Source organism: Stylophora pistillata, chromosome 4, assembly GCF_964205215.1.
Source record: "Stylophora pistillata chromosome 4, jaStyPist1.2, whole genome shotgun sequence".
Taxonomy (NCBI): Eukaryota; Metazoa; Cnidaria; class Anthozoa; order Scleractinia; family Pocilloporidae; genus Stylophora; species Stylophora pistillata.
In genome coordinates this window covers 31315951-31340951 of record NC_142522.1, presented here as the reverse complement: position 1 = coordinate 31340951, position 25001 = coordinate 31315951, and the positions used below count along the sequence as shown (strand labels likewise).

General features: G+C 37.4%; 2 protein-coding genes and 3 long non-coding RNA genes across 11 annotated transcripts in view; all 5 read right to left on the bottom strand.

Annotated features, from left to right (window-relative positions):
- The window catches only part of LOC111335911 (uncharacterized), a 21626-nt gene extending 12622 nt beyond the window's left edge, over positions 1–9004 (bottom strand). The window contains exon 1 of one of the 2 annotated variants that reach the window (XM_088757361.1): positions 8850–9004. In XM_088757361.1, the coding sequence (XP_088613487.1) occupies positions 8850–8869 (20 nt within the window). In that variant the 5' untranslated portion in view covers positions 8870–9004. Of the gene's footprint in view, positions 1–467; positions 660–8849 lie in introns of those variants that run through there. The other variant, XM_088757362.1, reaches the window with a different exon arrangement.
- Positions 2572–6972, bottom strand: LOC148733353 (uncharacterized). 6 transcript variants are annotated; one of them, XR_016000137.1, is made up of 5 exons: positions 6470–6972; positions 5930–6137; positions 5541–5622; positions 4844–5024; positions 2572–3523 (listed from the first exon to the last, which is right to left on the bottom strand). It is a non-coding gene; the product is annotated as an uncharacterized LOC148733353 (long non-coding RNA). The 6 variants fall into 6 exon arrangements; XR_016000135.1 differs by having other exon boundaries at positions 5930–6251; positions 6470–6967; XR_016000139.1 differs by having other exon boundaries at positions 6087–6137; positions 6470–6953.
- Positions 9005–11192: 2188 nt separating the features above from the next.
- LOC111335912 (palmitoyltransferase ZDHHC12-A) lies at positions 11193–17466 on the bottom strand. Its single transcript, XM_022941908.2, has 4 exons — positions 17311–17466; positions 17064–17218; positions 14723–15015; positions 11193–13513 (listed from the first exon to the last, which is right to left on the bottom strand). Exons 1-4 carry the CDS (start codon positions 17447–17449, stop codon positions 13201–13203), a joined length of 900 nt encoding a protein of 299 aa, XP_022797643.2. The 5' UTR covers positions 17450–17466; the 3' UTR covers positions 11193–13200.
- A 4391-nt stretch (positions 17467–21857) lies between these two features.
- LOC148733352 (uncharacterized) lies at positions 21858–22794 on the bottom strand. Its single transcript, XR_016000862.1, has 2 exons — positions 22497–22794; positions 21858–22229 (listed from the first exon to the last, which is right to left on the bottom strand). It is a non-coding gene; the product is annotated as an uncharacterized LOC148733352 (long non-coding RNA).
- A 792-nt stretch (positions 22795–23586) lies between these two features.
- Positions 23587–24785, bottom strand: LOC148733351 (uncharacterized). The gene is made up of 2 exons (XR_016000761.1): positions 24541–24785; positions 23587–24205 (listed from the first exon to the last, which is right to left on the bottom strand). It is a non-coding gene; the product is annotated as an uncharacterized LOC148733351 (long non-coding RNA).
- Between the last annotated feature and the right edge of the window lie 216 nt (positions 24786–25001).

The window sequence follows — 25001 nt, the reverse complement described above, 5'->3', positions numbered from 1 at the left end:
CCGCTCAAAATGTCCTATCGCGTTTGACTTTGCAAAACATCAGATTTTCCCACGCGCTTTTTTAAAAGTCGCAATTGCGCTTTCAAAATCTCTAATCCTCAGCAAAACATTTCAGTAACAGTTTAAATTAAATCCAAAGTGAGGTTAAAATTGTTTTGAAATCTCTCACTGAGACTTCATTTTCTGAAGGATTTGATATAACTAGTGCGCGTTGCGAATACCTGAATCAATACACTAACATCTAATCGGTAGGTTGCTTGTTTAGAAGCAGGTTCGACAGTTAAAAAAAAAAAGAAACAATTCAGCATACGGATTGATTTAGCCGATTAAAGTACAGCTGATTAATTGTGGTTGAGATGATAACGGCATCCGCATTAGAAGTTGTTTTGATCGCGTAGTTACCGGCGATGCAGAGTGCCGATAGTGTGGTGGCATGAGTAAAATCACGCCAAGAAACGTTCACTTACCTTGAAAGCCCGCGTTGGAGCCACTTACCCCGAACAGGGGCAGGGCTTACCTTTCCTCGTGACTTATCCAATCTGGCTGACTATTCTAGTACCACAAAAAAAAGAAAACTGTAATTGTTTTTGTTGAAACGAAATGTCACCGGACGTAGCAAACATGAGCGACTCTACAGTGACTCGAATGACCTATTACTTATTCATGAATCTTCCCACACGAACATGATCTTTCGTATTTACATTGACGTCATTGAGGGCGGGACACTCTTTTGTAAAATGGCGGGTTGTTGCTTAATTAAGCGTTAAATTTATTTGCGCTTTTCCAAATTGGCTTGGTCATTGCCATGGATCTTTATTGTTTATTTGTTCTGCGTGAGATAATCTGGCGCTTATTCCCTTACAATCTCACGCAAGCGTTAGGTTTTTATTTGCTCCTTTTGCACACTTACTTTATGCTAACACTATGCTGCTTTTGAATCAGTGGTCAGTTGTCGGATGGCAGTTTCCAAGCAAGACGAATTAGTGAATAAGTCAGTGCAGAAGTCCTAGAAAATTTTACCATCATGAAGTGACTGATACCTCTTTCCACTATATTTGATTACCCCTACTCCTCTCTTTGCGGTTTAGACGTGAAGTTTTTAAAGTTTCTTTATAGCTCCGATGGGATCAATTTCAGTGAGAAGAAAAATTTTCTTAAGTAAAAGTAAAAGAGGGAAAAGTTTCCCGCTGAGACTAACGTAAGCTTAAATCAAACTTTATGATGAAATTGACAGATGAAGAGAGTTTTATAATGCTCTCAGCATCTCATATCTTAAAACTTGATTGGCACTCTTACATACGTACGCACACATAAACTGGAGACAGTTGTTCTCTTTTTTAGATGAAGTAACGTACAGGACTGTAATGTGTGCCATTTTTATAATCTACTTTTAGTACTTTGATTTAATACCGCCAGTAAAGCCGGTGACTTTCTTTTGTTTTTTGTGGATGTTGTTTATTAAATGTCGGTGAGTACAGTTTTTATACGGCATCTCACGAATTTCAGCAGAACTCATGTGATGCAAGGACTATCATTTAGTCAAGATGGACTCTAAAGTGCCTGTTACGATAATGAGAGGTTCATTTTTGGTCCCTTTCGAATAGTGACGAGACACTACTATGATTTTTTTCGTTTCTCTTGTTTTATTTCTAATACTTTCATTTCAGTTTTGAGGCAAAAGGCACTCTAGTTAGCTTGGTCGTACCAGACAAACTAGGGAAGGACTCCTCTCGAATACTGCGCATTTTTTTTCATCTGTTCTTTACAAAAAAATGGGATAGAAACACATTTATTCGTAGGCTCTCGCTTTTCCGCCAGATAACATTTACAAAAACTGACTGAGGGCTAGAAGTAGATAAATAGACACTATCATATTCTGATAGCATAGACACTCATGATGTTTAACCGGTACCCTTTCAATTAGTTACTTTCTACCCAGGTGGAAATCTTATTAAGATCTTAGTAAGATTCTTAATAAGATTCTTACTAAGATCTTATCTTACTTCTTAATTAAGATTCTTACAAGATTCTTACAAGATTCTTACAAGATTCTTACAAGATTCTTACAAGATTCTTACAAGATTCTTACAAGATTCTTACAAGATCTTACAAGATCTTAGGAAAATGCTCCAAGATCTTACCAAGATCTTACCAAGATCTTACAAGATCTTACCAAGATCTTACCAAGATCTTACAAGATCTTACAAGATCTTACCAAGATCTTACCAAGATCTTACTAAGATCTTACCAAGATCTTACCAAGATCTTACCAAGATCTTACCAAGATCTTACAAAGATCTTACCAAGATCTTACCAAGATCTTACCAAGATCTTACAAAGATCTTACCAAGATCTTACAAAGATCTTACCAAGATCTTACCAGATCTTACTAAGATTCTTGTAAGATCTTAGAGGATCTTACCAAGATTCTTGTAAGATCTTACAAGACCTTACCAAGATTCTCACAAGATCTTGATAATATGAGATCTTACCTAGATCTTACTCAGATCTCATCAAAATATTTCTCATTTCTGCTAAAAAACAATGTTACCAAAATAGAAAGAGCAGAAAAAACTTTAGAACAATATTTTATTAAAACAGAAATCCTATTTTAATTACAAAGCAATGAACTATTTATACAAGTTTGAAACTCAGAAAACAAGGACACTACTAAATTGTTCCCAAGTAAAATTAAAGGGCGATGCACCTCTTTGCAACATAATAATGGTATTCCAAATTTCATTAATGGAAAAAAAATTACCACTTGTTTTACTAAAAAGTATGAAGGTAAGATTAATATTATTTAAAAGAGACTAATTCAAATGCATAATTAAAAAAAGCTGCAACAAATTATTGTTAGGCTCCAAAAAATCTAATGTACCACTCTTTACCTATAGGGAACCTCCACTAAAACAGGACAATAACTTTAAACTACAGAACATATTGTTCGCAATCAGAACTGTTCAAACTTTTTTGCAATGAAAGAATTGGGACCCAAAATAAACGAATTTCAAAAACGCTTGTTTTGGTTTTTAAATTTCGCGGATGCCACCATCTTGAATAACTGTGATGGGCAACAGTTGCTCTCTTGTTTCAAACAAAAGCCCTTTTGTGAAAACAATAACTGCAACCATGGCACGTCACAATCATTCAAGATAGTGGCACCTGGGAAATTTAAAAGTGAAAATAAGTTGTTCTAAATTCTTTTTTTTTCTGAAACAATTGCAAATATTATTTTGTACAATTTTAAATTGTTCATTCGAGTCAAGGTGGAGTTTCCCTTTAACAATACATTTTTAGAATTAGAAGTTTGGAAACTCAAAAGTGATGTGAATGTTGGACTCACAGTGACCTAAAAATCTAAGAATACTACTTATTATTGTTGTGACTTTTTAGGTTTCAGTAACATTCTCATCACTTTTAAGTTTCCTTTTGGAATCTAAACACTTTTGGTTTAAAGACTGCCATATCTGGCCCCACTTCTTCTAGAATGGAACCTCTCCAAACTTTTCTGTTATGGCTCCTGCATGAATAAAGATGCAAAATAATTTCATTCATTTATAAAATTCGAGAACATTTAGGAGGTTAATGTTCAAGAGGATGCTCAATGTAATATGATCTTTGTAATAATGGCAGGGTTCGTACAGGTCATGGAATTTCAAAATTTCATTTTCCAGGCCTGGAAAGTCATGCAATTTAGGTGTGGGTCATGGAAAGTCATGGAAAATCAATATGCTCTCTATGAGTGAAAGGCAATAAGACCCAAAGTTGAAAAGTTAACTGATGAGTCCAAAAATCAGATTTAATTTCATTAGAAATAAACAGAAGCACACATTGTGAGAATGTTTGCAAACATTCTTTCACACTGCATTCTAGTCTTGGAATCTTTCAAAAGGTCATGGAAAAAGTTATAGAAAATCATGGAATTTTAACAGGTCAAAAGTGTACGAACCCTGAATGGTAACAGTAACACTGGAACCTATTTACTGTGATGAAAAAGATATCAATGTCACAGACAAGTATAAAAATTAACTATGTTCCTATTTAAGTTAGGCTTTTCTATGTTAGCTATTATACATTCACATTTCAATTCTACATTTAACTAGTCTTTAACTATTAACAATTATTCCACGAGCACGCATTGGATATGAGATGATAGATAGCCAACTCGGTGCTACGCGCCTCGTTGGCTATAATCATCTCATATCCGACAAGCACGAGTGGAATAATTGTTTTATTTAAAAAAAAAAAATGCCCCCAAGATATTAGACAAATCTTCTCGACTTTATTTTGTAAGAAGAAACCGGATGTTACAATGTACAGATATTAGATTATGGTATATTGGCTCACCTACCATAATGGCTAAGCCAATAAAAAGTCTTGAATTGCATTATCCAATGATCCCGTTTTTAATAATGGTTATTATTTAAAACTAGATCATTGGATAATGCAATTCAAGACTTTTTATTGGCTTAGCCATTATGGTATATCAGCCAATATACCATAATCTACAAATATGGCAAGCGTATGTGTCAGATTAAAATTAAAAGGGAACTAAAAATTGAATAAAATTTCATTTAATTTAACGTTTTTAATAAAACAGTTAATCCACTCGCGCTTGTTGGATATGAGATGATTATAGCCAACTCGGCGCTACGCGCCTTGTTGGCTATCTATCATCTCATATCCAATGCACGCTCGTGGAATAATTGTTAATTATCTTTTTAAATAATGTCAAATTCTGTAAAGGGAACTCCTCTTCAATGATCCTAAACACAAGCTAAGAGAATATATTTTCTTAGGTGATTACACAATGTTGTGAAACTAAAAAGAAATTAATTACTTCTTCAAAGACTTGTCCTGTGGGGGTCCAGCACTTCCTTCCCCGTTGCTTTTTCTCTTGCTGGCTCAAGAATTCCAGCAGCCATTTCTTCTGTTGTAAAAAGCTGTGAAAACACCTTAAACTCATATTTCTTCAGGTCCCCACCAGAGGGAATGGCAAGAAGTTTAACCTCATTGTGCATCTAAAAGAAAAAAAAATGTGTCATTAGTGACTATCTCATTTCCAAGAAGTTTCAATAGGGACCTTAAGATCTACAATGGTGATGGTGAAGAAAATGCCTCCAAACAGTAGTATGATTGGTTAAAAGTTGAAAATAACCTTGCTGCATGTGCTGCTCATATATTTTTGGTACTGTGCATAAAAACGACATGGAATCACCAAATTTGAGGTTTTAAGGGCAACGTTCCCATAAAAATGCCTATCTTTTATTATCTATTCTTACTGTGAAACTGCTGGCACTAATTCATTTTTAAGATACTTCGTCCACATTAGACAACATGAATAAGATGGAATAACCACGAAAGACTTACAATAGTGCAAAGTTATATTTTGAGGTGATATTTTCGTTGATGTTGATCTTAAGGTCTCTAATTATTGTAGATGTAAAGCTGAACTCAGGTGACTGCGTCTCAGGCTATTGCTAAAATTGAGCCCTCATGCCATAATCAAAACAACCATTGCAGTGCATGACACCTACCAAGGATGCTGTGGGGGAGCTTCCAACTCCAGGTCTCACCAACATCACTCACACTACTAGCACCTTGAATTTCGTACTTGGGCTAAAACAAAAATCAATAACAGAATTCTAGTTTGAATAAAAGAGAAAACAAATAAACAATAGAATGGAGACTTATGACGATTTCCTTGACTTGTCTGTTGGTACATTAAAAGATTATCTTGACGTCAGAGGTCTTCAAACTACTGGTAAAAAAGTGGAACTTGTGGCGAGGGCTCATTATGTACATCCTCTGGTTCAACAACCTCTAACTCAGTCTCTTTATCTTCGGGAACCTCTGGCAGAGGCTCAGTGCCAAAATCCATTTCAACATTGTCCCCTAAAGAATCATTAGATGCGGATGTGCTTGCCTCTTTATCCAGTAATCTTCTTTTTTGAGGAGTCTTGTCGAACTTGTTTTTCAGTACAGACAAAAAAAGTGTAGGGTTGGGATATTCTCTAGTAGGCTGTCCATCTACAAAGTGGTTCGCACAGACAAAAGTCCCATTTCCAGGTGAAAAATCATACCGCTTAATCCTGGGACTATAGCATCTTTCCATTTCTGGTGTTTATTCTTGGCTGTGGTAAATTTAAAGAAACGGATCGAACATCATTTTGTCGGATATCTATCGTCGTTACAACCACCAACGCAACAGCGAGCTGTTTTTGGCTTGGCAGTCGACATAAACGCGCCTGAGATTAAAAAAAGTATAAGTAACACTTACATAATCAAAAAATGGAATATGACGAGCAAAAATGTAGAAAACATGCTTGAACATTTTCTCTTTGATGTTTGACACTCTTTCACGTGGTTGATTTGCATATGTCACCTCCATAAAAAGTAAAAAAATCGCAAGAAAGATCGATCTCAGGCAGCTCAAATTTCGTACATACTTCGGCTATATACTTACCTAAAATTTCTGAAAATTTGAAGACCAGAGATTCATCTGACAGGAAGAAAATTAAGGAAATGTAGCTTGCATCCGAGTCACGAGTCAAATTTTTACAGTTAACGTACGAGGCTTGGTAGCCGCGCCTCCCAATGTTTTGCCTGCCCAACAAAATGGCGGCGTATACCGTGATTTGTTGAACTGTACGTTTTCAAAGCGATCGTTGTCGATTTGCGTTGACGATTTTAAAATTGAAGTTCAAATGCACTAGATCTGTATTTCTTCGCGTACTCCGGTTTTCCCCTCACATAAAAAAAAAACAATATTTCAGTTGATTTGTTCTGCTTTAAGTTGATTTGTAGTCTCCCAAATTAGTAGAGCACTCATGCTCAAATAAATAGCCTTGAGACTCAAATAAAGTGATTGTTGTTATTAGTATTAGTATTTACTTACATGAAATATCATTAAAAGCTAACTTTTTTGACAAGATCTTGTAACATTGTCTTAACATTGTTTTTAATAGATATAAGAGTGTTGTACCTTAATTAATAATTTTCTGAGATCTTGTCATTTTTTTTATCAATAGAATGCTGCAAACTGACTTTTGATGACAAGATCCTGTAAGGTTTCTTTAAGATCTTACAAGATTTTATCAAGATCTTTTAAGATCTTAAAATGCTACACATTGACTAAATTTGACAAGATCTTGTAAGATTTATTTTAAGATCTTACAAGATTATAATTAAGATCTTTTAAGATCTTAGCAAGTTGGATACTGATTTTTTTTCTGATAAGATCTTGTAAGATTCTCTTAAGATCTTACAAGATATTTTTTAAGATCTTAGAATGTTGAATATTGATTTCTTTGGATAAGATCTTGTAAGATCCTCTTAAGATCTTACAAGATTTTTACCAAGATTTTTTAAGATCTTAAGAGTTAAACAAGATCTTATTAAGATCTTAATCTTAATAAGAATCTTACAAGATTCTTGTAAGATCTTACAAGATCTTAATAAGATTTCCACCTAAGTCATCAATTACTTTGTCAAGTCATCAGTTACTTTCTAGTCAAGCCTCGCTTTCAGTCAGTTAGTCAACGGAAAAAGGATTGCCTCGGACTTCTGATGTCAGATAAAGTTCTGCTTGCCATACAAAGTCTAATATTGAAAGATTCATGTCTTCTGGCAAAATAGAACTTTACGCCGGGACAAGCGTGATTAGACGAGGTACATCTAGTCTCCTTCGCAGCCGTTTTTAGGCTCGTCACGCAACGCTCCTCCCCACGTGGGGAGGAGCGTTGCGTGACGAGCCTAAAAACGGCTGCGAAGGAGACTAAGGTACATCAAGTTGTTCCCGAAAGTTGTTGTTCCCGTAAGTTGTTCAATCGCAACGTGTACTGGTTTTCGGCCGGGTAAGAGATCGCGTTTTTTTGTGTGTGTGAAGCTATATTTACTTGACTTCGTTTGACCTTTGTGAACTGTCGTGAGTTATCCGGCTTTACTCGGTAATTTGATGACAGAAAGATTTGGCATCTTCGACAGTTCCGGGAAAATTGCACGTATCAGTTCGTTTGTTTCTGAATTATGAGAGATATTTTGAAAATTATACAAAATCTTCAGTAGATATGATTAATACAATCCTAAAATTATTTACCAATTTTTTTTTTTTTGTAAAGTTTTCCTTCCTAATCACTGGATGGGTCAAGCAGAAAGAGTCTTCAGAGAAGCTCTTTAGATTAATTAGGTAAGCTGCTATTATTTTGACCTTCAGCTCTGTACTCTTGGGACTGTGAATTTTAATACCGACCTATTTATCTATTCATATAACACAAGTATTACGTATATGAGCACGATCCTTCGCAGTAAAGCACTATTTGAGCAATAGTGAATATCAGACCTGAAAAAATTTTCAGGCCTGTACGGGATTCGAACCACTGACCTCTGCGATACTAGTGCAGCGCTCTACCAATTGAGCTAACAAGCCAACTGGGAGCAGGCCATCAAATTAATTCGATATAAACCCGTAGATGATAAATCAAACAACAACAAACATATGAAACATATGAGTGAACTGCGGTTATGAGACGTATGTTTGTTGTTGTTTGAACACAAGTATTGCAGACAAACGCGCAAAAAAAAGATGATTGGACAATAGGTAATGAAGCTATCTAACTCCGAAGAGAAATTGACCATACTCTAGACAAATACCGTTCTCTTCTAGCACTGATTTGGAAGAGAAGATTCACAGTATTGACATCTTGACTGGAATGATAAAAAAACCCTCTCACTTTCCCCTAACGAGACTACTGTAACTGAATGAATGCCGTGGCGTCATTGTAGCAAAGCTCAGAGCGAAAATGATATACGCCGAATGTTATGAAATGAACCGCGGAATTGCCTACCTCTCCTCCGAAGCTTTCATGCTTTAAATCTTTCTCGATTTAGCCTGACTCAGTTTGATCTCTGCTTACGCTGTCGTTACAGCTCCACACGGTAAGTTCGTGTACCATCAAATTGGAATTCAGTTGACGTCCAGTTGAACGATATTAAATAACCACATCATAACCACAATGACCCGAGGGAGTAACTGGGCTTTCGTAATTGATTAGTCTATACGCTTCACTGGTCGCAGTCAGACTCACTACAGTGGGACTGCCTACAATAACGGGACGGCCAAATTTATTTGTTTATGCATGTAATTAAACGGTGTAAAAACTATAATGTGGCTCCGCATCGGCTTACCGTGAGTAAAATGTGGTTATCAGGCGGGGAACCCTATTGAAGGGCGAGGGGGAGGGGGGGGGGGGCGAACGAAGAGGGGTGTTTGGGGGAGGTAGGCTTCATAATCAGTCGCTGTTCCAGCCGAATCATCCCACGGAAGAGGATTAAGGACCGGACTCGGAAGAGCTTATAGCTAAGCACGGGAAGAAGACTTGTCTTAAACTCATTAAGAGAGAAATCCTAGTCACTCATATGCCTTGCCGCTTTCAATCGAGGCAGAAGAGCTGCAGTAGCTTGGGTGGCCAATTAGAAAGTTGAAGTTCTCTGGACGCAGTTGGTTTATCAGAGGAGGCAGCTCATCCAGAAGTGTCTACAACAGACAATCAAAGCCATTTTAGTCCACATGCAGAGACTCGGTTTACTGACCATTTATGGAACTCCTTACGATGGAAAAGATCGAAAATGATCATTGAAATCAGGCTAAGAACATTTTTGAAATTAAAACGAAACGGAATGTTTGTGATGCTCACGTTTACAAACTTTCGCGTTCAATATTCTGTTCATACTGAAAACGTGGGTGGATGATAGTTAAGCAGCGTGATTTGCGGACTAACCCACTGCGATTCAAGATTGTCTGAGCCTCGCTCACATCAGTTAGAACCCTCGCAGATATTTACCTTAAAATAACCTTTTCGACATTCTTAAGAAACCAATAACTCAGTTTTAGTTTAAAGTTAGCCTTTGATAGGTGGCTGTCGTTATTCTGGATAGCCCCTTTAATTTTTACAAAAGAAGGTTTTTGTTAGCTTTACAAGGAAGACCCTGACAATCCTTGTGATTGTAGCAGTGTCACGGCCATGCGGTCAAACCCGCTAGGTCTCCACTGGAAAGGTTATCTAAGGAGCTTCCTTTTTCAATTTGCACTCCAAGGGCGTAAACGAAGAAAGCTATGCTAGTTATGAAACCTACTCTAGAAGGAACGTTGAGAGTCGTTAAGGGCGAGAGCGTAAACGAAGAAAGCTATGCTAGTTACGAAACCTACTCTAGAAGGAACGTTGAGAGTCGTTAAAGGCGAGGGCGTAAACGAAGAAAGCTATGCTAGTTACGAAACCTACTCTAGAAGGAACGTTGAGAGTCGTTAAGGGCGAGGGCGTAAACGAAGAAAGCTATGCTAGTTACGAAACCTACTCTAGAAGGAACGTTGAGTTGTTAAGGGCGAGGGCGTAAACGAAGAAAGCTATGCTAGTTACGAAACCTACTCTAGAAGGAACGTTGAGAGTCGTTAAGGGCGAGGGCGTAAACGAAGAAAGCTATGCTAGTTACGAAATCCACTGAAGAAGGAACGCCGGAGAGTCCTCCCACGTAGTTGTATTAATTTTTTACCAGTCACGAAAACAGAAAACTTCTTTCACACGTATACCCCTGGCGTTTGCCCAAATGACTCTTTGTCTTAATCGTACTTAGCATAAAATGTGGGAAAGGGCGTTGAGTTCAAACTAGGATAATTTTTGCTCAGTGCTTCCGTTCTCAGATTACGTGAATGTGACGATTTTGCAGACTGGCGGCGTAAATTCCCTAAAAATGTCGGCCGATGGTCGGCGTAGCGGCACAAACAGTTCACAGTAAAACCTAAATCTGAAGAATGATACCATCTGCTACAGAAGGGGGTTTTTCGCTGAATAGACCAGCCGATGGGTTGTGCCAAAAAACGTACGAGCTCTTGTTCCTCGTTCAGCTTTATATGAGTCATGGCACAAAGGTGCTGAATGAATGACTGGTCATCCAGCGGATAAGTGATGGCAAAACTTACTGCGCTATCCAATGTATACAGATTTATGCGGTGGATGGCGTCGTCCAACCTTTAAACAACCGGGACCAGGAGCTTTAGGCCCTACTCTTTAAGAGCAGCATGTGGATTCTTTGACGTCCTTTGCTATAACCGCATGAGTGAAGATACAGGAGACATAACTGCTGAGAAAGTATGTTTCATGCAGCATGATCAAGCAATTACCAATTAACTGCAATAAAATATCTAAGAAAATTTATTGATCAGGTTCTCTAGGAAACTGAACTTTATTGTATATGTCACACAAAACACCTCGTCAACAAACATTGTTCATGGCTTTTTAAAACCCTCAGAATGGGTTATGAGGTACATTATTGAGGCTATCATTCACAATTTGAACTTGTTTCACTACTTGGCAACATATTCCTATGTACAATTACTCTTGAGACATTTGTTTAACCCTTTCTAGTGTCAATAACTGATAAAAGTCACCCATGGCCGAACTTGCTAAACAGTTCAGTATTTTATATCAAGTTACATTTTCCCAACAAAGAAATAACTAGTAAAACACCATCAATGTCCTATACTGTTGCTTAGCAACATAATGAACCCTTTACCTCCAAAGATCTCCCCTCTAGATGCTGTACATTTCCCCACAAGTAAATTACAAGAATTTAGCGTTACATCAATAAGTTATAATATTCTTATCACTTTTCTGCTGGAATGAAATTCATAAGCTGATTACTTCTGAAAGTTGAAGGCTTTACTGAATCTTGACTTTGCAAGCACCTGAGGCCTGTTTCTTGAAGGTCCTGGTAACTTAACAGGCCGTAGCCATGTTTTAAAATCAAAATTTAAAGGATAGGAAAGCAGGTTCTGGCACCCAAACCAGTCCTTTTCATTTCTTTAGCTGATCATTTTATTGCATCATTTTCAAAACTGTTGAATTCCCCATCTTGATTGAAAACAGAACAGCTTTACGGGCCTGTCAAGTTACCAGGACGTTCAAGAAACGGACCCTAGACCCTTGATTTCCCATGATATGAATATCAATTCTTTACACAATCTGTCATAGAGTTTACAAAATTCTGGCCGTGAATACTTGGTTTTCAGTTAAGCAATCTCCCTAAATTATTTCTTCTTCTTCTCATCACCTTTCTGCATGATAATGTATTAATATTGTAAAGAGAAATTCCTTTTCAGGAAGTTAAGAGGTTGGGTAAGTCAATTTTAGAATCAGACATGTTATGCACCTACTACCCTCTAGTTAACATATCAGATATCAGCAAAATGAGCAATACAGAAAATACCTGTAAATAGAACCCTATGGGACCTTGTCACATAAACAAATGTCTTTAGTGTAACATGGACAACATTACAGGTATTTTCTGAAACTGCATAATGTCTATTCAAGAAATTAAATATTGACACAAGTGAATATCATGTTACATAAATGCAAAACATACATAATGCAAGATATGTGACCTGTATGAAAATAAACTTTACTATAATGGTTTTATGGTTATTGATAGACATGGCAAATGTCTAGAAACCTTTAACATCCAAGTCGTAGTGATTCATTCTTTCTTGTACTGTCTATACATTTTCTGGTGCCATAGATTGGAGAAGTTGGTGTTCTTTCAAAATAAGTCCCTCCTTTGGATAAGTTTGTTCATCATAATAACTTCTTCAGTGGATATCATATCTAAATTGCTGAGCTGCATTTTTATCACTTCTGTTCATTATGAATTAATGTACTGTAGTGTCCTTTCAGGGCTTGTGGATCAACTGTTTTAAAATCACCATTTGGTGAGCTAAAATCATGAAGTGATTGCCAAAAGTAAAGTTTTAATGTCCAGCAAAATAAAAAAAAAAGAAACAGAAACACCAGAAGGAACATTTTGTGCCAAATTATGTCATCCTCCATGAAGACTTTTGTCTTTAGTTCACATTTAGGCTATGATCATTGAGAAGAAAAAATTTTTTCAGCTTGGTATTTCACAACCATTCACATTTTGCCAAATTAGCAACTATAACTACAAATTTAGTGGCAAATTCTTTTCTGCTAGCCATGGAAACCATGGTTGCACCTTTGAGTGTTCTTTTAAAAGTATGCATGTAACAACATGTGGTTTATAGTGATGAGATATTAGAAAGGAAAAGTACAAATTAAACTGGCAAAAATAAAAATTCCTAATTTAGATTAGAATAAATTACAAAAATTTATAGTCGATATCAAATAGGCTCTAAGCCCAGCGATCTCTCTGTCGCAGCAGTACTTCCCATTTTTGCACTCTGCATCTACACAGGAAACTGTACACATTACAAAATACTCCTTGATCAAATGGATTCACATCTTCACTGAGAGTCTTCAAGTATGAAATTCTTGATCGAGACATATACTCCCAGGTAGTCTGAGCAGTCACCATTAAATAGGAATGGCAGCAGAATAAAAGAAAAACTACAATAAAAGTAAGACCCAGCACAAACATTGCAAAAATCAGGAAAACATTTGCAAGGAACCAAGCTAACCACTCTTTCTTGTACACAAAAGAATACCTACGGAGAAAACAAAACAAGAGATCCTTTCTTAAAAAGCCATTCTATCAGCTCATCCCTCATCTATTTATACTATCATCAGGAGCCCAACTGTGAGAGGCACAGAGGCCATATGATTAGTGTGCTCCACTCCAGATTGAGTGGTGTGGGTTTCGGCTCTGGACAGGAGCATTGCGTTGTGTTCTTAAGCAGGGCACTTTACTCTCACACTGCCTCTCTCCACCCAGGTGTTTAAATGGGAACCAGTGAATTTAATGCTGAGGGCAACCCTGCTAGCATTAACACTGACTAGCATCCCATCCCATCCGGGGGGGAGTAGAAATACTCCTAGTCACTTCATACTAAGGAAACTGTAGTTAGTCCCCAGCCTGATGGGCCACTTGGCTTCCAGGCAATGCCTGATTCTATTCCTCTTAGACCACTCCACCATCACATCTTTCACTATTCATTCTCCTCAGACTGCCACAAATATCATGGGCATTTGTTATGCACCATACTTCCTTCTCTGCAAAACCATATTAGGGAAATATTGAAGCTCCCCCACTGTTGGCATATATTCATAATCATAGTGTCATGTTTATGGTCATTTTAAGGTCACCATGATTCTTCAGTATTGCATTGCACATCCTGTACTACCCATAAAAATCACTTAATTAGGTCAATAAGTGTGTACATTCTGAGCACACCGTATTGTTTTTCAATCAATGGACCAGGTTAGGAGGTACCATAATCTTTAGCTCTTGAACAAGCCTGGTGACCAAAATTTTTTGTTGCATAATTTTGATGTACAAATCATCGTCTTTTAATAGGAGAAATAAAAGAATTCGTTGAAGGGAGAAAAAGATGTAATAAATAATAGCTAAAGGTGTTCACAAAGCCCAGTACTCAATGATGCAAAGTAAAGCCTTGTAATTTTTCCACAAATTATATAATTATCAAATAGTTCCATTTCAAGTTTTACCTTTAAAGTTTTTTTCAAGTGTTGCTTGAAAACCCTTGCTTCAAGCAAGCAAAATGTCCCATAAACTAATGAAATGATCTGTGTGATTAGTGGCAGTGCAGTAAGATTGACCCATCATATTTCTTCAACAAGCATGGTAACCTATCTTTTTTGTGCAATTTTTTAAACATTGGATAGGAACATTTGAGGAAAGGTTTTCTGAGAAATCACCAGCCATATTGAAAAGAGTAAAAATTATTGATTCTTACCATGTTATTTCAGTGGCCCATGCAATTAGAACACACTGAGTCAGAAGAAAGCACCAAAAAAATCTATGGTTTCTTTCCCCCACACAATTTCCAAGCCAGGGACAGTGGTGATCATATCTCCGCACACAACGGCCACAGTCCTCACAATGTTTGGCCCGCAGTGGCTGTAATATTGCACAGTATCCACAACGCCGCAATCTAGCACCTCCAAAAGAAGGAGTAGCTAAAATTTTACAGGATTCTTCTGTACCTTCTTCTCCATCTGACTGGCTCTCTGACTCATGTTCTGCTTTCTAAAATATGAATTGCAAAACTGTTATGGGTTTATCAAATAATGAGTCATGGGAAAGCAATATAAACTTCACTGTTACTAGCCCAAGGACATCCCTGACTCCAATCATTATAGTTAACAAAATGGATCCATTGTAAAGGGGGTGATAAATGGTAAAATTCAAGACTCATCAAGTGCCTCCATTAAAAACAAGTAAAAATAGACAGCTAGTAAAAATTCAGTCTTGCATGGCTAGTGGTTTTGGATTTCCACTGGCCACTTTGGCTAGTAACAAACTGAACTTGTTGTAACATCTAAGATGTCACTATAGCCACTTGGCTAGTAAGTTGAAAAGTTAGTGTCGAGCCCTGCTACTGGTAAAGCACAATTTTTAGCATTGAGATTAGAACTAGAGGTTGTATAATGACACTAAAAGGTAGTGTTGCACAACATTAAGTTTGTCTCACGCGCAAAACAGAAAACCTGCTGCATTCCATATATTTATGAGTACCCTGTTCCAACAATGAAAGAGTCTCAATTAAAGTTTGCAAATCTGAAGCAGAATCAAAGCACACAAAGAGCAGACTTGACACAGGGAATAGAGGAGTGGCATTTGACTCTTGCTACATAGATTCCCTGTCCAATTTGAAAGTGACTCTATCTTGTTAAATAGATTCCCCTTACATACACGTATGTACTGGTACATGTGATGGTAAATGTAATATCAACATCATGTTTAATTATAATAACTCTAGGCCATTTCAGACTTGTAGATGGGTTTTCTGTACATGCATAAAGTGATTATCAAGGAATTATGGTGAACCATCTTGATCTAGTCAGGGTACAGAAATAAATGTGGGGTGAATGGAAAAACCAAACAAACTCAAGAACAATCAAACATATGAAGTCTGCCTTATATGACTATTAAGACTACTGAAGAGGCGGTTCTTGATTTTAGTGAAAAGATGATAATGTCTAAGTTCTAAAGAAATGCCACATCCCCATCACCAACATCACTGACCTCACCATTAATCAACAAAACAGCGCTTGCAACATTACAGCCAAGCAGCATCAAAACTTGTAAGAGATCTGATCTCAACAAAAGCGAAATACTTATCTCTTTCTTTACCAAAACCTCATCAGTGATTCTCCTATCTATCTGCCATTCAATTTTTATATTGTTAGTTCTGAGAATTCGTAATTGGATCAATTGATAATCCTCAAATATTGATGTTTTTCTTTATTCACATCTCTTGTATGCTGAATATTTTATTGATATTGTAAAGAAAAATTATGTCTTGGTCACTTATGGGAGTTGAAGGGTTAAATCAATTTCACTGAGTTTGGTAATTAATGAAACTGAAAAAAAAGAAACCCACAACAAAAAACAAGGAATTCCATGATCAATTGTTGACTGACCAACACAATGAAATATCAAAACATGATTGATTTGATCTCATTTTAGTTCCATTTTGTTCCATCATGACCTTATTTATAACAACTAGGGAATTAAAAACCTTGTATCAAATAGAGGCTTTCCATGGCTAGCTGACCACTTACAATAATAAGACCAATGTGAGACTGTTAGTCGATAAGCAGAAAGACTGTGTTATATGTTATAGATTTTTTCCTTCGAGAGCGTATTCGGCTCAGTCCTTACTGAATAGGAGAAACTGCTTCTTTATGGGATTTCCAAGAATCTTAAACTGGAAACGACATGCTAAGAATAACCTATAAATTTAGTACGTTGCCTTTTCTCTTCATGCTTTTCCCCACGCTGGTGTAGTTTGGTAAATGTAAGCATTTATGTCAGTGACTGTGAACAGTATGTTAACGTTTTCACTTTCGATAGGGATTTTCTCAACAATTTGTTTCCAATCACAAAGATAGACTCATCTAATTAAATTAAGGGCATGCCATACCTAGTCTACAACAGGAAAATACTGATATATAATTATAAAATTCGAGCAAATAGTGAAATTCAGCTCTGTGTACTCAAAAACTATAGAACTGCCTTTGTTTACTTTCGCTTTCTGAGTATTTTGTGTCGATTGAGACTGTAGATCTTACCTCAAAAGAAACCATTATACTTTTTTCGTCACTTATTTCAGCAAAACCAGGATCCATACAACTTGCCACAAAGTAGAAAATAAAACCGATGAAACAAAGCGACATGAACGCGGCAACATGCAACAAGTTCCCATCAAAACAAGCTCTTCTAAGTTCTGAAAAAAAGTATGTCGTTAAATTTACATGATATATTCAAATACGCGAGGGAATGTCTACGCTAGTTATAGAGAGAATCAAGCTTGGTTACCTGTATCTTTAAGCATTAGAATAAGGACAATCCCTGTCGTTAGAGATACGTGAAATACCCGCGAAAGTATCCTTTCCTGACAATTCTTCGCCTCCATCTTAGAAGGATAAGACGGATTTAGAAATGTAGTGCATGGCATCGCGGGCTCATATCGTTCCATCGCCTGATGCAATGGCCCAATGGAACTTCGGACGGTAGTCACGGAAGCCTAAACAACTACCGATGCAAGTTTACTTAAAAAGGAAAATCAACAGGAAAAAATGAATGAAACCATTGCGATCTCTTTCGTCAGGCCTTAGCTTTGGGGGTCCTCAAACCTGATTCATTATTTACGACTAGTCGAAATCACACATAAAGTTCTGTTCGAGTTGGCTTGCAAGCTGCCTCGCACTAATCTGTTATTTCCCTTTTCATACTTTTTCCGAAGAACGTTTATTGTTGCAGTCCAAGCTTTACGAGAATGGACATTCTTACGGATTTTCTTTATTTGGTCAGGAGGCTTTGTGTTTCTTAGGTGATGTATTGCCTTAGTAATAATTACATCTTTTCTTTTTCCTTTTGAGAAGGGCGAGAGAAGCATAAACCGCGCGGTAGACATGCATAGTTATACATGTACATAGAGCGCAAGGAAGCAAGTCTTTCAAGAAACATCATATCATGAGAAGAAACTCTTTTAATTATATCTATGGAATGTTCCAAAAAAGTGTCACTGTCTTGTAAGTACTGAAACAGCGATAGAAGGTTTCAATATTTAGCACGAAATTCATGATGCTTGGGACTGGGAGCAACCGGAAACAGATCGTGAAAACCGCAACCGCTCAAAAATGAATTGTAAACAAGCGGCAATTTCGGAGTGGTCAGGAAAACGTTTCTTAACACGAATTATAGAACTCTTTTTTTTTTTTTCTTAAAGGAATGAACAGTATTTTATCAATTAGGTTCCTTTTAGACATATACTTGACCTGAATCGCGTTTATCGGGAAATAAAGAGTGGAATTACTTAGGAAACTCCTATGGTGACGACTGTCAGAATTGAATACAATTTCTTAAAGCCTGTTGCATGTATAAAATATCTTTCTTTGTAGCTTTAGCATACATATGTTAAAATTTGGGCATTTTAGCGAATATTTAGCGGTTGAAATGCGCCATAAAAAATTGCTTTTAACATCAGGGCCCTGGTCTGCACCGCTCACGTCTCAGAGACATGTCTTCTCTTTCCTGAAAGTCAGGAACAATCGGACACCCTTTGCTTGAGAAGATTTGCATATATGTTTTTCTTAAAGGATATTTCTTGTTGTTTTTCACAAAATAAAATTGTATTTGATTTTATATTAAGGTAATAAACAATATTACACAGCTACGCACTGACAACGAACAATAATGAGACACGGATCGAGTCAGTGAAAAAGATGAAAATTTGATCATCTTATTTGTAACAGACTATTTTGCTGTGGATCTGCCAAATTGCTGCGGAGGTGTTAAGCATCACTTAACTTCTATTCTTGACTTGGAAACGGAATAACAAATATTGCCTAGCTACGCATTGAAAACGAGATAAGACACCGATGGAATCGATGAAATAGATGAGATTTCTCCCATTCTGATCGATGAGCGGCAGATTTTGACCCATCTGTGATAACCAGTTGCACACTGAGTTCTCGAAGGGAAGTTATTTCTTTGTTCAGTAGTTGGTATCTCATAAAAATTGTTTAAGAAAGTTCCGTTTTTCTGTCCAATACTAGCGAGTTTTTCTCTTCCTTCTTTACGATGATGCCGGCTACGTTAAGTTCCGTTAGATTTCCTCCGGGATCCCTCGATACTTATCTGCGAGAGAGAGAGCGAGAAATACAATTCATGCCATGCAGTCATATTGAAAAGAACACTAGAAAGGATGAAGAATTTGAAATAAGAACCGCTTTACGCAGATTCACTCAGTATGGCTGCCTTGTTGCTGTTAAGTGATTTAAAAGAAGTACCCGATCTTGAAATTCTTTAGTAGTTGCACCAGTTAACTGAGCGGGTGACATGGGTTTTAATACCTTAGCATGTTAGCATCACTATTTAAGTATGTACAAGTTCTTCCACAGCAGCAGCTCAAGGCCTCAACCGCTCTTCACGTTGCTGTTAAAGTGATTAATTCATTCGATCTTTAAATTCTCTATTAGTTGCGCCGGTTAACTGAGCTGGATGACAAGGGTTTTGAATGTCTTTGCACTTCAACACCAATTAAATAAGTACAAGTTCTCTCACCGTCAGCTGCTTAGCGCCTCATCCGCACGTCCTCATTTTTCAGTAAAAAAGTAACCGATTCATCTTACCAATCTGATCACTATCCATTCATCATGGCCAGGATGGCTGTTTGCATTCCTTACCGTGATATATTTCACATCCTTCTCGCGCGTCTTCTTGATCTGGAAGAGGTAACGGTGACGGTAAGCCCTTGGTAGATCCAAAAATAGATCGCAAAAAAACTGAAGTTAGAACATGTCCACCAGATCCAAAAGCACAGAAAAAGCACACAAGCCGATAGGAAACCAGCCATTCCAATAGCCATCTCGCTTTGATCCAACACAGAAAGGACTGCTAGTGCAAGACAAATGGAGCAAATCGCGTGTGCCAGTGCTTGTGTAGGCATTTTATTGGCGGTGCTGTTAGAAGAAAAAATAACTGCAGCTCTGCAGCGCGTACCGTCGTTTCCTGTTCACTACACTTGGACAATGTGGTTCGCAGCAAAGTTGTGAGGCTGCTCGGAAATGCAAAAAAAAAAAGCTAACCCCTAGCAAAAATAATTGCACACACGCACACACGCGTAGATCCGGCGGACAGCTATCAACCGTCATAAGTTACATTTGGAAGGTCATTTGCTAATGAAACAATTGCCATTGGTTATCATTTATTATTAAAAACTGGATCATTGGATAATGCAATTCAAGACTTTTTATTGGCTTAGCCATTATGGTATATCAGCCAATATACCATAATCTACAAATATGGTAAGCGTACGCGCCAGCTTAAAATCAAAAGGGAGCTAAAAAATCCAGTTTCTTCTTACAAAATAATAATTTCTTGGGAGTGTTTTTAATAAAACAATTATTCCACTCGCGCTTGTTGGATATGAGATGATTATAGCCAACGAGGCGCTACGCGCCTCGTTGGCTATCTATCATCTCATATCCAACGCGCGCTCGTGGAATAATTGTTAATTACTGAATTCTCAGATTGTACCAAGCCTTTGTGGAGACGTTGCAGCTATTTGATTTTAAACGGTAGCCCTTAATTCTACAGGCAGGTGTAACTTTAACGTTTTTCCCTCGTCATCTTTTAGTTTAATAATCGAGTGACTTTTTCATTTGCCCTCCGGAAAGATACATTGAGACTTTCTTCTGGAGCGGATAAAACTAGAAACCCTATTTATTGATTGATTTAAATGTTCAATTGTCTATTTATTTGCAAGCAAATTGTTTACTTTGTGTTGTGAAAACATTTCTAAGCGTTTTAAGAATGTACCGCTCACATCTCTAACTTGCATTTGCCTTCTATATCCTGAAAGTCAAAGACAAACGAACACCCTTTGCCTAAGTAGATTGACATTCATGTTTATATCTTGATAGGATAGTTATTTTTCTCATTTTTTTTCTCGGTAAATGAGGCAGTGGCATTTTTTCCGTTTTGTGGAAGCCGGTACATAAGGCCGGTTTTGGACGAGATTCGATTTCTCAATTCTATCATTCAAACTGACGGACAATTGGCAAATAGGTCCACAGGATGATCGAAAGCGGGAATTTTGGCGTGCTACTTAAATCCGTAAGAAAGCAGTTTGCGAGTTAATGTTATGATTGGTGTATGCCTTTAGTTTGTGTATTTTTGGTCTTCTGGGGGTGCATTGGATATTGGTAATTTATCTTTCAACAAGAGATTATAACCTGTTTGATATATATTCTCTTGCTTTTCGTGATTCAGTTATCAAAACTGTTAGGACATCCATGCACATTTTTACGTAGGAAAGGCTAATAATTGTTGTAAATGGTTGTAATTTTAGAGTTTTACGATATCACGTATTATCTAATCTTTACAGTGATAATTGCGTCGAAGCCGTTTTTAAAACTACAATTTTTTTTCTAATCAAATTCATATGTCAACAAATCTCGTTAGGGACTACCTTTTCCGGACGTTTAAACGTTGAAGCGAACAAAATTACTTACCTTGAATTAGAAGTGAGCTATCCTATGAGTCAGCATATGGGATTTACGTATTACAAACCTTTATCATCTCACAACTGAAAACTCAGTATCGCTTATCCCACTCAATTGATAGTATATATATGAACTATGTTTAAGTAAGTAGTCTCAGTCTAATTCACTAGACCCTATTTTCACAAGCTATTAATTAAGTCAGTGGATACATTCCCAGTGTAAATTAACAAAGAATTTGTGTAAACTAATTATTTTCACCCGTGATTAACTTATTTGTAACAGTGAGTCTGTTTTGCTACGTATGCGCCAGTGCGAGCGGTGATGCGTCAGAAACACTTTGTGGGCTGTCAATCATGCATTGCTTAAATTCTATTCTTGACTTGAAAACTGAATAAAATTACATTTCATATTAAAAGTTTATAAACAATATTACAAAGCTACGCATGGACAACGAACAATGAGAAGACACTGATCCAATTGATGAAATAGATGAAATTTCTGTACTTCTGATCGATGAGCGACAGATATTGACTCGTCCATAATAACCATTTTCACTGAGTTCTCGAGAGGAACATGTTTCTTTATTCAGTTGTTGGTATCTAGTAAAAACTTATGTGAGAAAGCTTCATTTTTCTGTCCAATACATATTAGTGAGTTTTTCTCTTCCTTTTTTACGATGCTACGTCAAGTTCCGTTAGATTTCCTCTGGGATCCCTCGATACTTATCTGCGAGAGAAAGAGAAATACAAATTAATTCATGCCAGTCATGTTGAAAAGAACATTAAAAAAAGAGGGAGGAAATAGGGACCACTTAATGCAGATTCATCATCGCTGTCTAGTTACTGTCAAGGTGATTTTAAAATGGGGAAATTATCCAATCTTGAAATTTATAACTAAATGTACAGGTTAATGCTCTAATTTGATCACTATCCATTCATCGTGGCCAGGATGGCTGTTTTCTTTAGACATTCGCAACAGTGATACGTTCCTCACCGTGATATATTTCACATTCTTCTCGCACGTCTTCTTGAACTGGAAGAAGTAACTGGTCCTCTGTAGATCCAAAAATAGATCGCATAAAACTGAAGTTAGAACACCTGATCCAAAAGCCCAGAAAAAGCACACAAGCCGATAGGAAAATGACAATTCCAATAGCCATCGCGCTTTGATCCAACACAGACAGAAAGGACTGCTTAGTGCGAGACTAATGGAACAAATCCCGTGTGCAATCAATGCTAATGTAGGCACTTTACTAGAACTGCAGCGCGTGCCGTTTCCCTTCACTCTCCTCAGACAATGTGGGTCAATAAACCCAGCCCCCAAAACTCTTGTGATTCAAATCCCACGCTGCCAAGTTGTGATCAAAAGGCACCTCGGCGTCTACTGTAAGTAATTTATTAGAACTGCAGCGCGTGCCGTTTCCCGTCACTAACCTGGAACAATGCGGGTCAATAAACCCCGGCCCCATAACTCTTGTGATTCAAATTACTCGCTGCCAAGTTGTGATGAAAAGGCAGGTCGGCCTCTGTATGAAGCAATTTTATATTTAGTCGCTGGAACTGGCGCGTGCCGTTGTTGGTTGAAAGCCAACTTGGCGTGAATATGGATAATGGACCTAATTAAGCATCCAGTGCTTTAGAAATAAAAATTGCGAGGAAAGGGTATTTCAGGTCTGCTCAGTTATATAATGGATCGATATGTCAGTTCGCAACAATAAAGGCCCTCTTTTGTTCAGTTTCGGCGCAAGAAAAGAGCTACATAGATGTATTCTGGCAATCATGCACAACGGTTACCGTTTCGAGAACAAAAGCTCTAAAGCCTGTCATGATCATTCTTAAATGATTGTTCATTTCGATAAGGTTAGTGAATGTTAGGGGCAAATAGGCTAGGATCCACTAACGATCAGAATGGTGAGATCATACGTCATCGAAGTCTACCTATCCCACGACTGGCTTAGGTGCATGATTGGTATTACAATGAAAGTTCTGATTTACTGAAATGACTATCCCGGTTAAGACAATGAAAAGAAAAACCAAACAATTGAAATAGAGCGTTTTCAGTTGCACCCATTTTATGCCCCTAATTGAACAGCCAAGAATATTTATTAAATCATTTCTAAAAAATGTATATCACTTGCAACTCGTAAACGTAAAAAAAGGCTAACCCTAAGCAAAGGTAATTATATACACGCGCAATCAAGTAGATTATACGGAAAGCTGTCAACCGTCATAAGTTTATTTAGACGGCCATTTGCTGATAAAATCATCCCCTTTGGTGATTATCTTATTTTTAACATTCTGTTTTGCTGTGCAAGTGCCAGTGTGTGTGATGGGTCAGAAAAAATTTGCCCGCTGGGGTCAGTTATGCATCACTTCGTTGCGAAACTGAATAAAATTACATTTCATGTGGAAGTGAAGTTATAAACATTACCTAGCTACGCATTGACAAAGAGATAAGAATCTGATCTAATCGATGAAATAGATGAAACTTCTCCACTTCTGATCGATGAGCGACAGATATTGACTCATCTGTGATAACCGGCCGTTTCACTGAGTTCTCGAGAGGAAGTTGTTTCTGTGTTCAGTAGAAGTTGTTTAAGAAAGCTTCGTTTTTCTGACAATATCAGTGAGTTTTTTCTCTTCTTTCTTTATGATGCTATGCTAAGTTCCGTTAGATTTCCTTCGGGATCCCTCGATACATATCTGCGAGAGAGAAAGAAATGCAATCCACGCCAGTTATATTGAAAAAAAAAAAGAAAAAACTGAAAAGGAGGGGGGAAATGGGAACCACTTTACGTGAGTTCACCATCGCTGTCTAGTTCCTGTCAAAGTGATTATATTGAATGGGGAAATTATTTGATCTTGATTTTCATAAGTTAGATGCACCGAGTAATGTTCTCTTATAACAGCTTAAGGTCTCATACGCACTTCACGATTTATAAAATTCAACCGATTTATCTTAATTCGATAACTATCCATTCATTATGGCCAGGATGGCTGTTTTCTCAAGACATTCACAATAATAATGCTTTCCTTACCGTGATATATTTCACATCCTTCACTCATGTCTTCTTGAACTGGAAGAGGTAACGGTGACGGTAAGCCCTCGGTAGATCCAAAAATAGATCGCAAAAAACTGAAGTTAGAACACCAGAGCCAAAAGCCCAGAAAAAGCACACAAGCCGATAGGAAAATAACAATTCCGATAGCCATCGCGCTTTGAACCACGACAACACAGAAATGACTGTTGGTGCAAGGCAAATAAAACAAATCACGTGTGCCAATCAATGCTTATGTAGGCACTTTGCTAGAACTGCAGCGCGTGCCGTCGTTTCCTGTTCATTAAATTCGGACAATGTGTGTCAATAAACCCCGCCCCCAAAACTCTTGAGATTCAAATTCTTCGCTGTAAATTTGTGTGCGATCATGAGGCAGAACGGGCGCGTGCCGTGTTTAGTTGGGGGTCAACTTAGAGTAAATATGAGTAATGGACCTAATT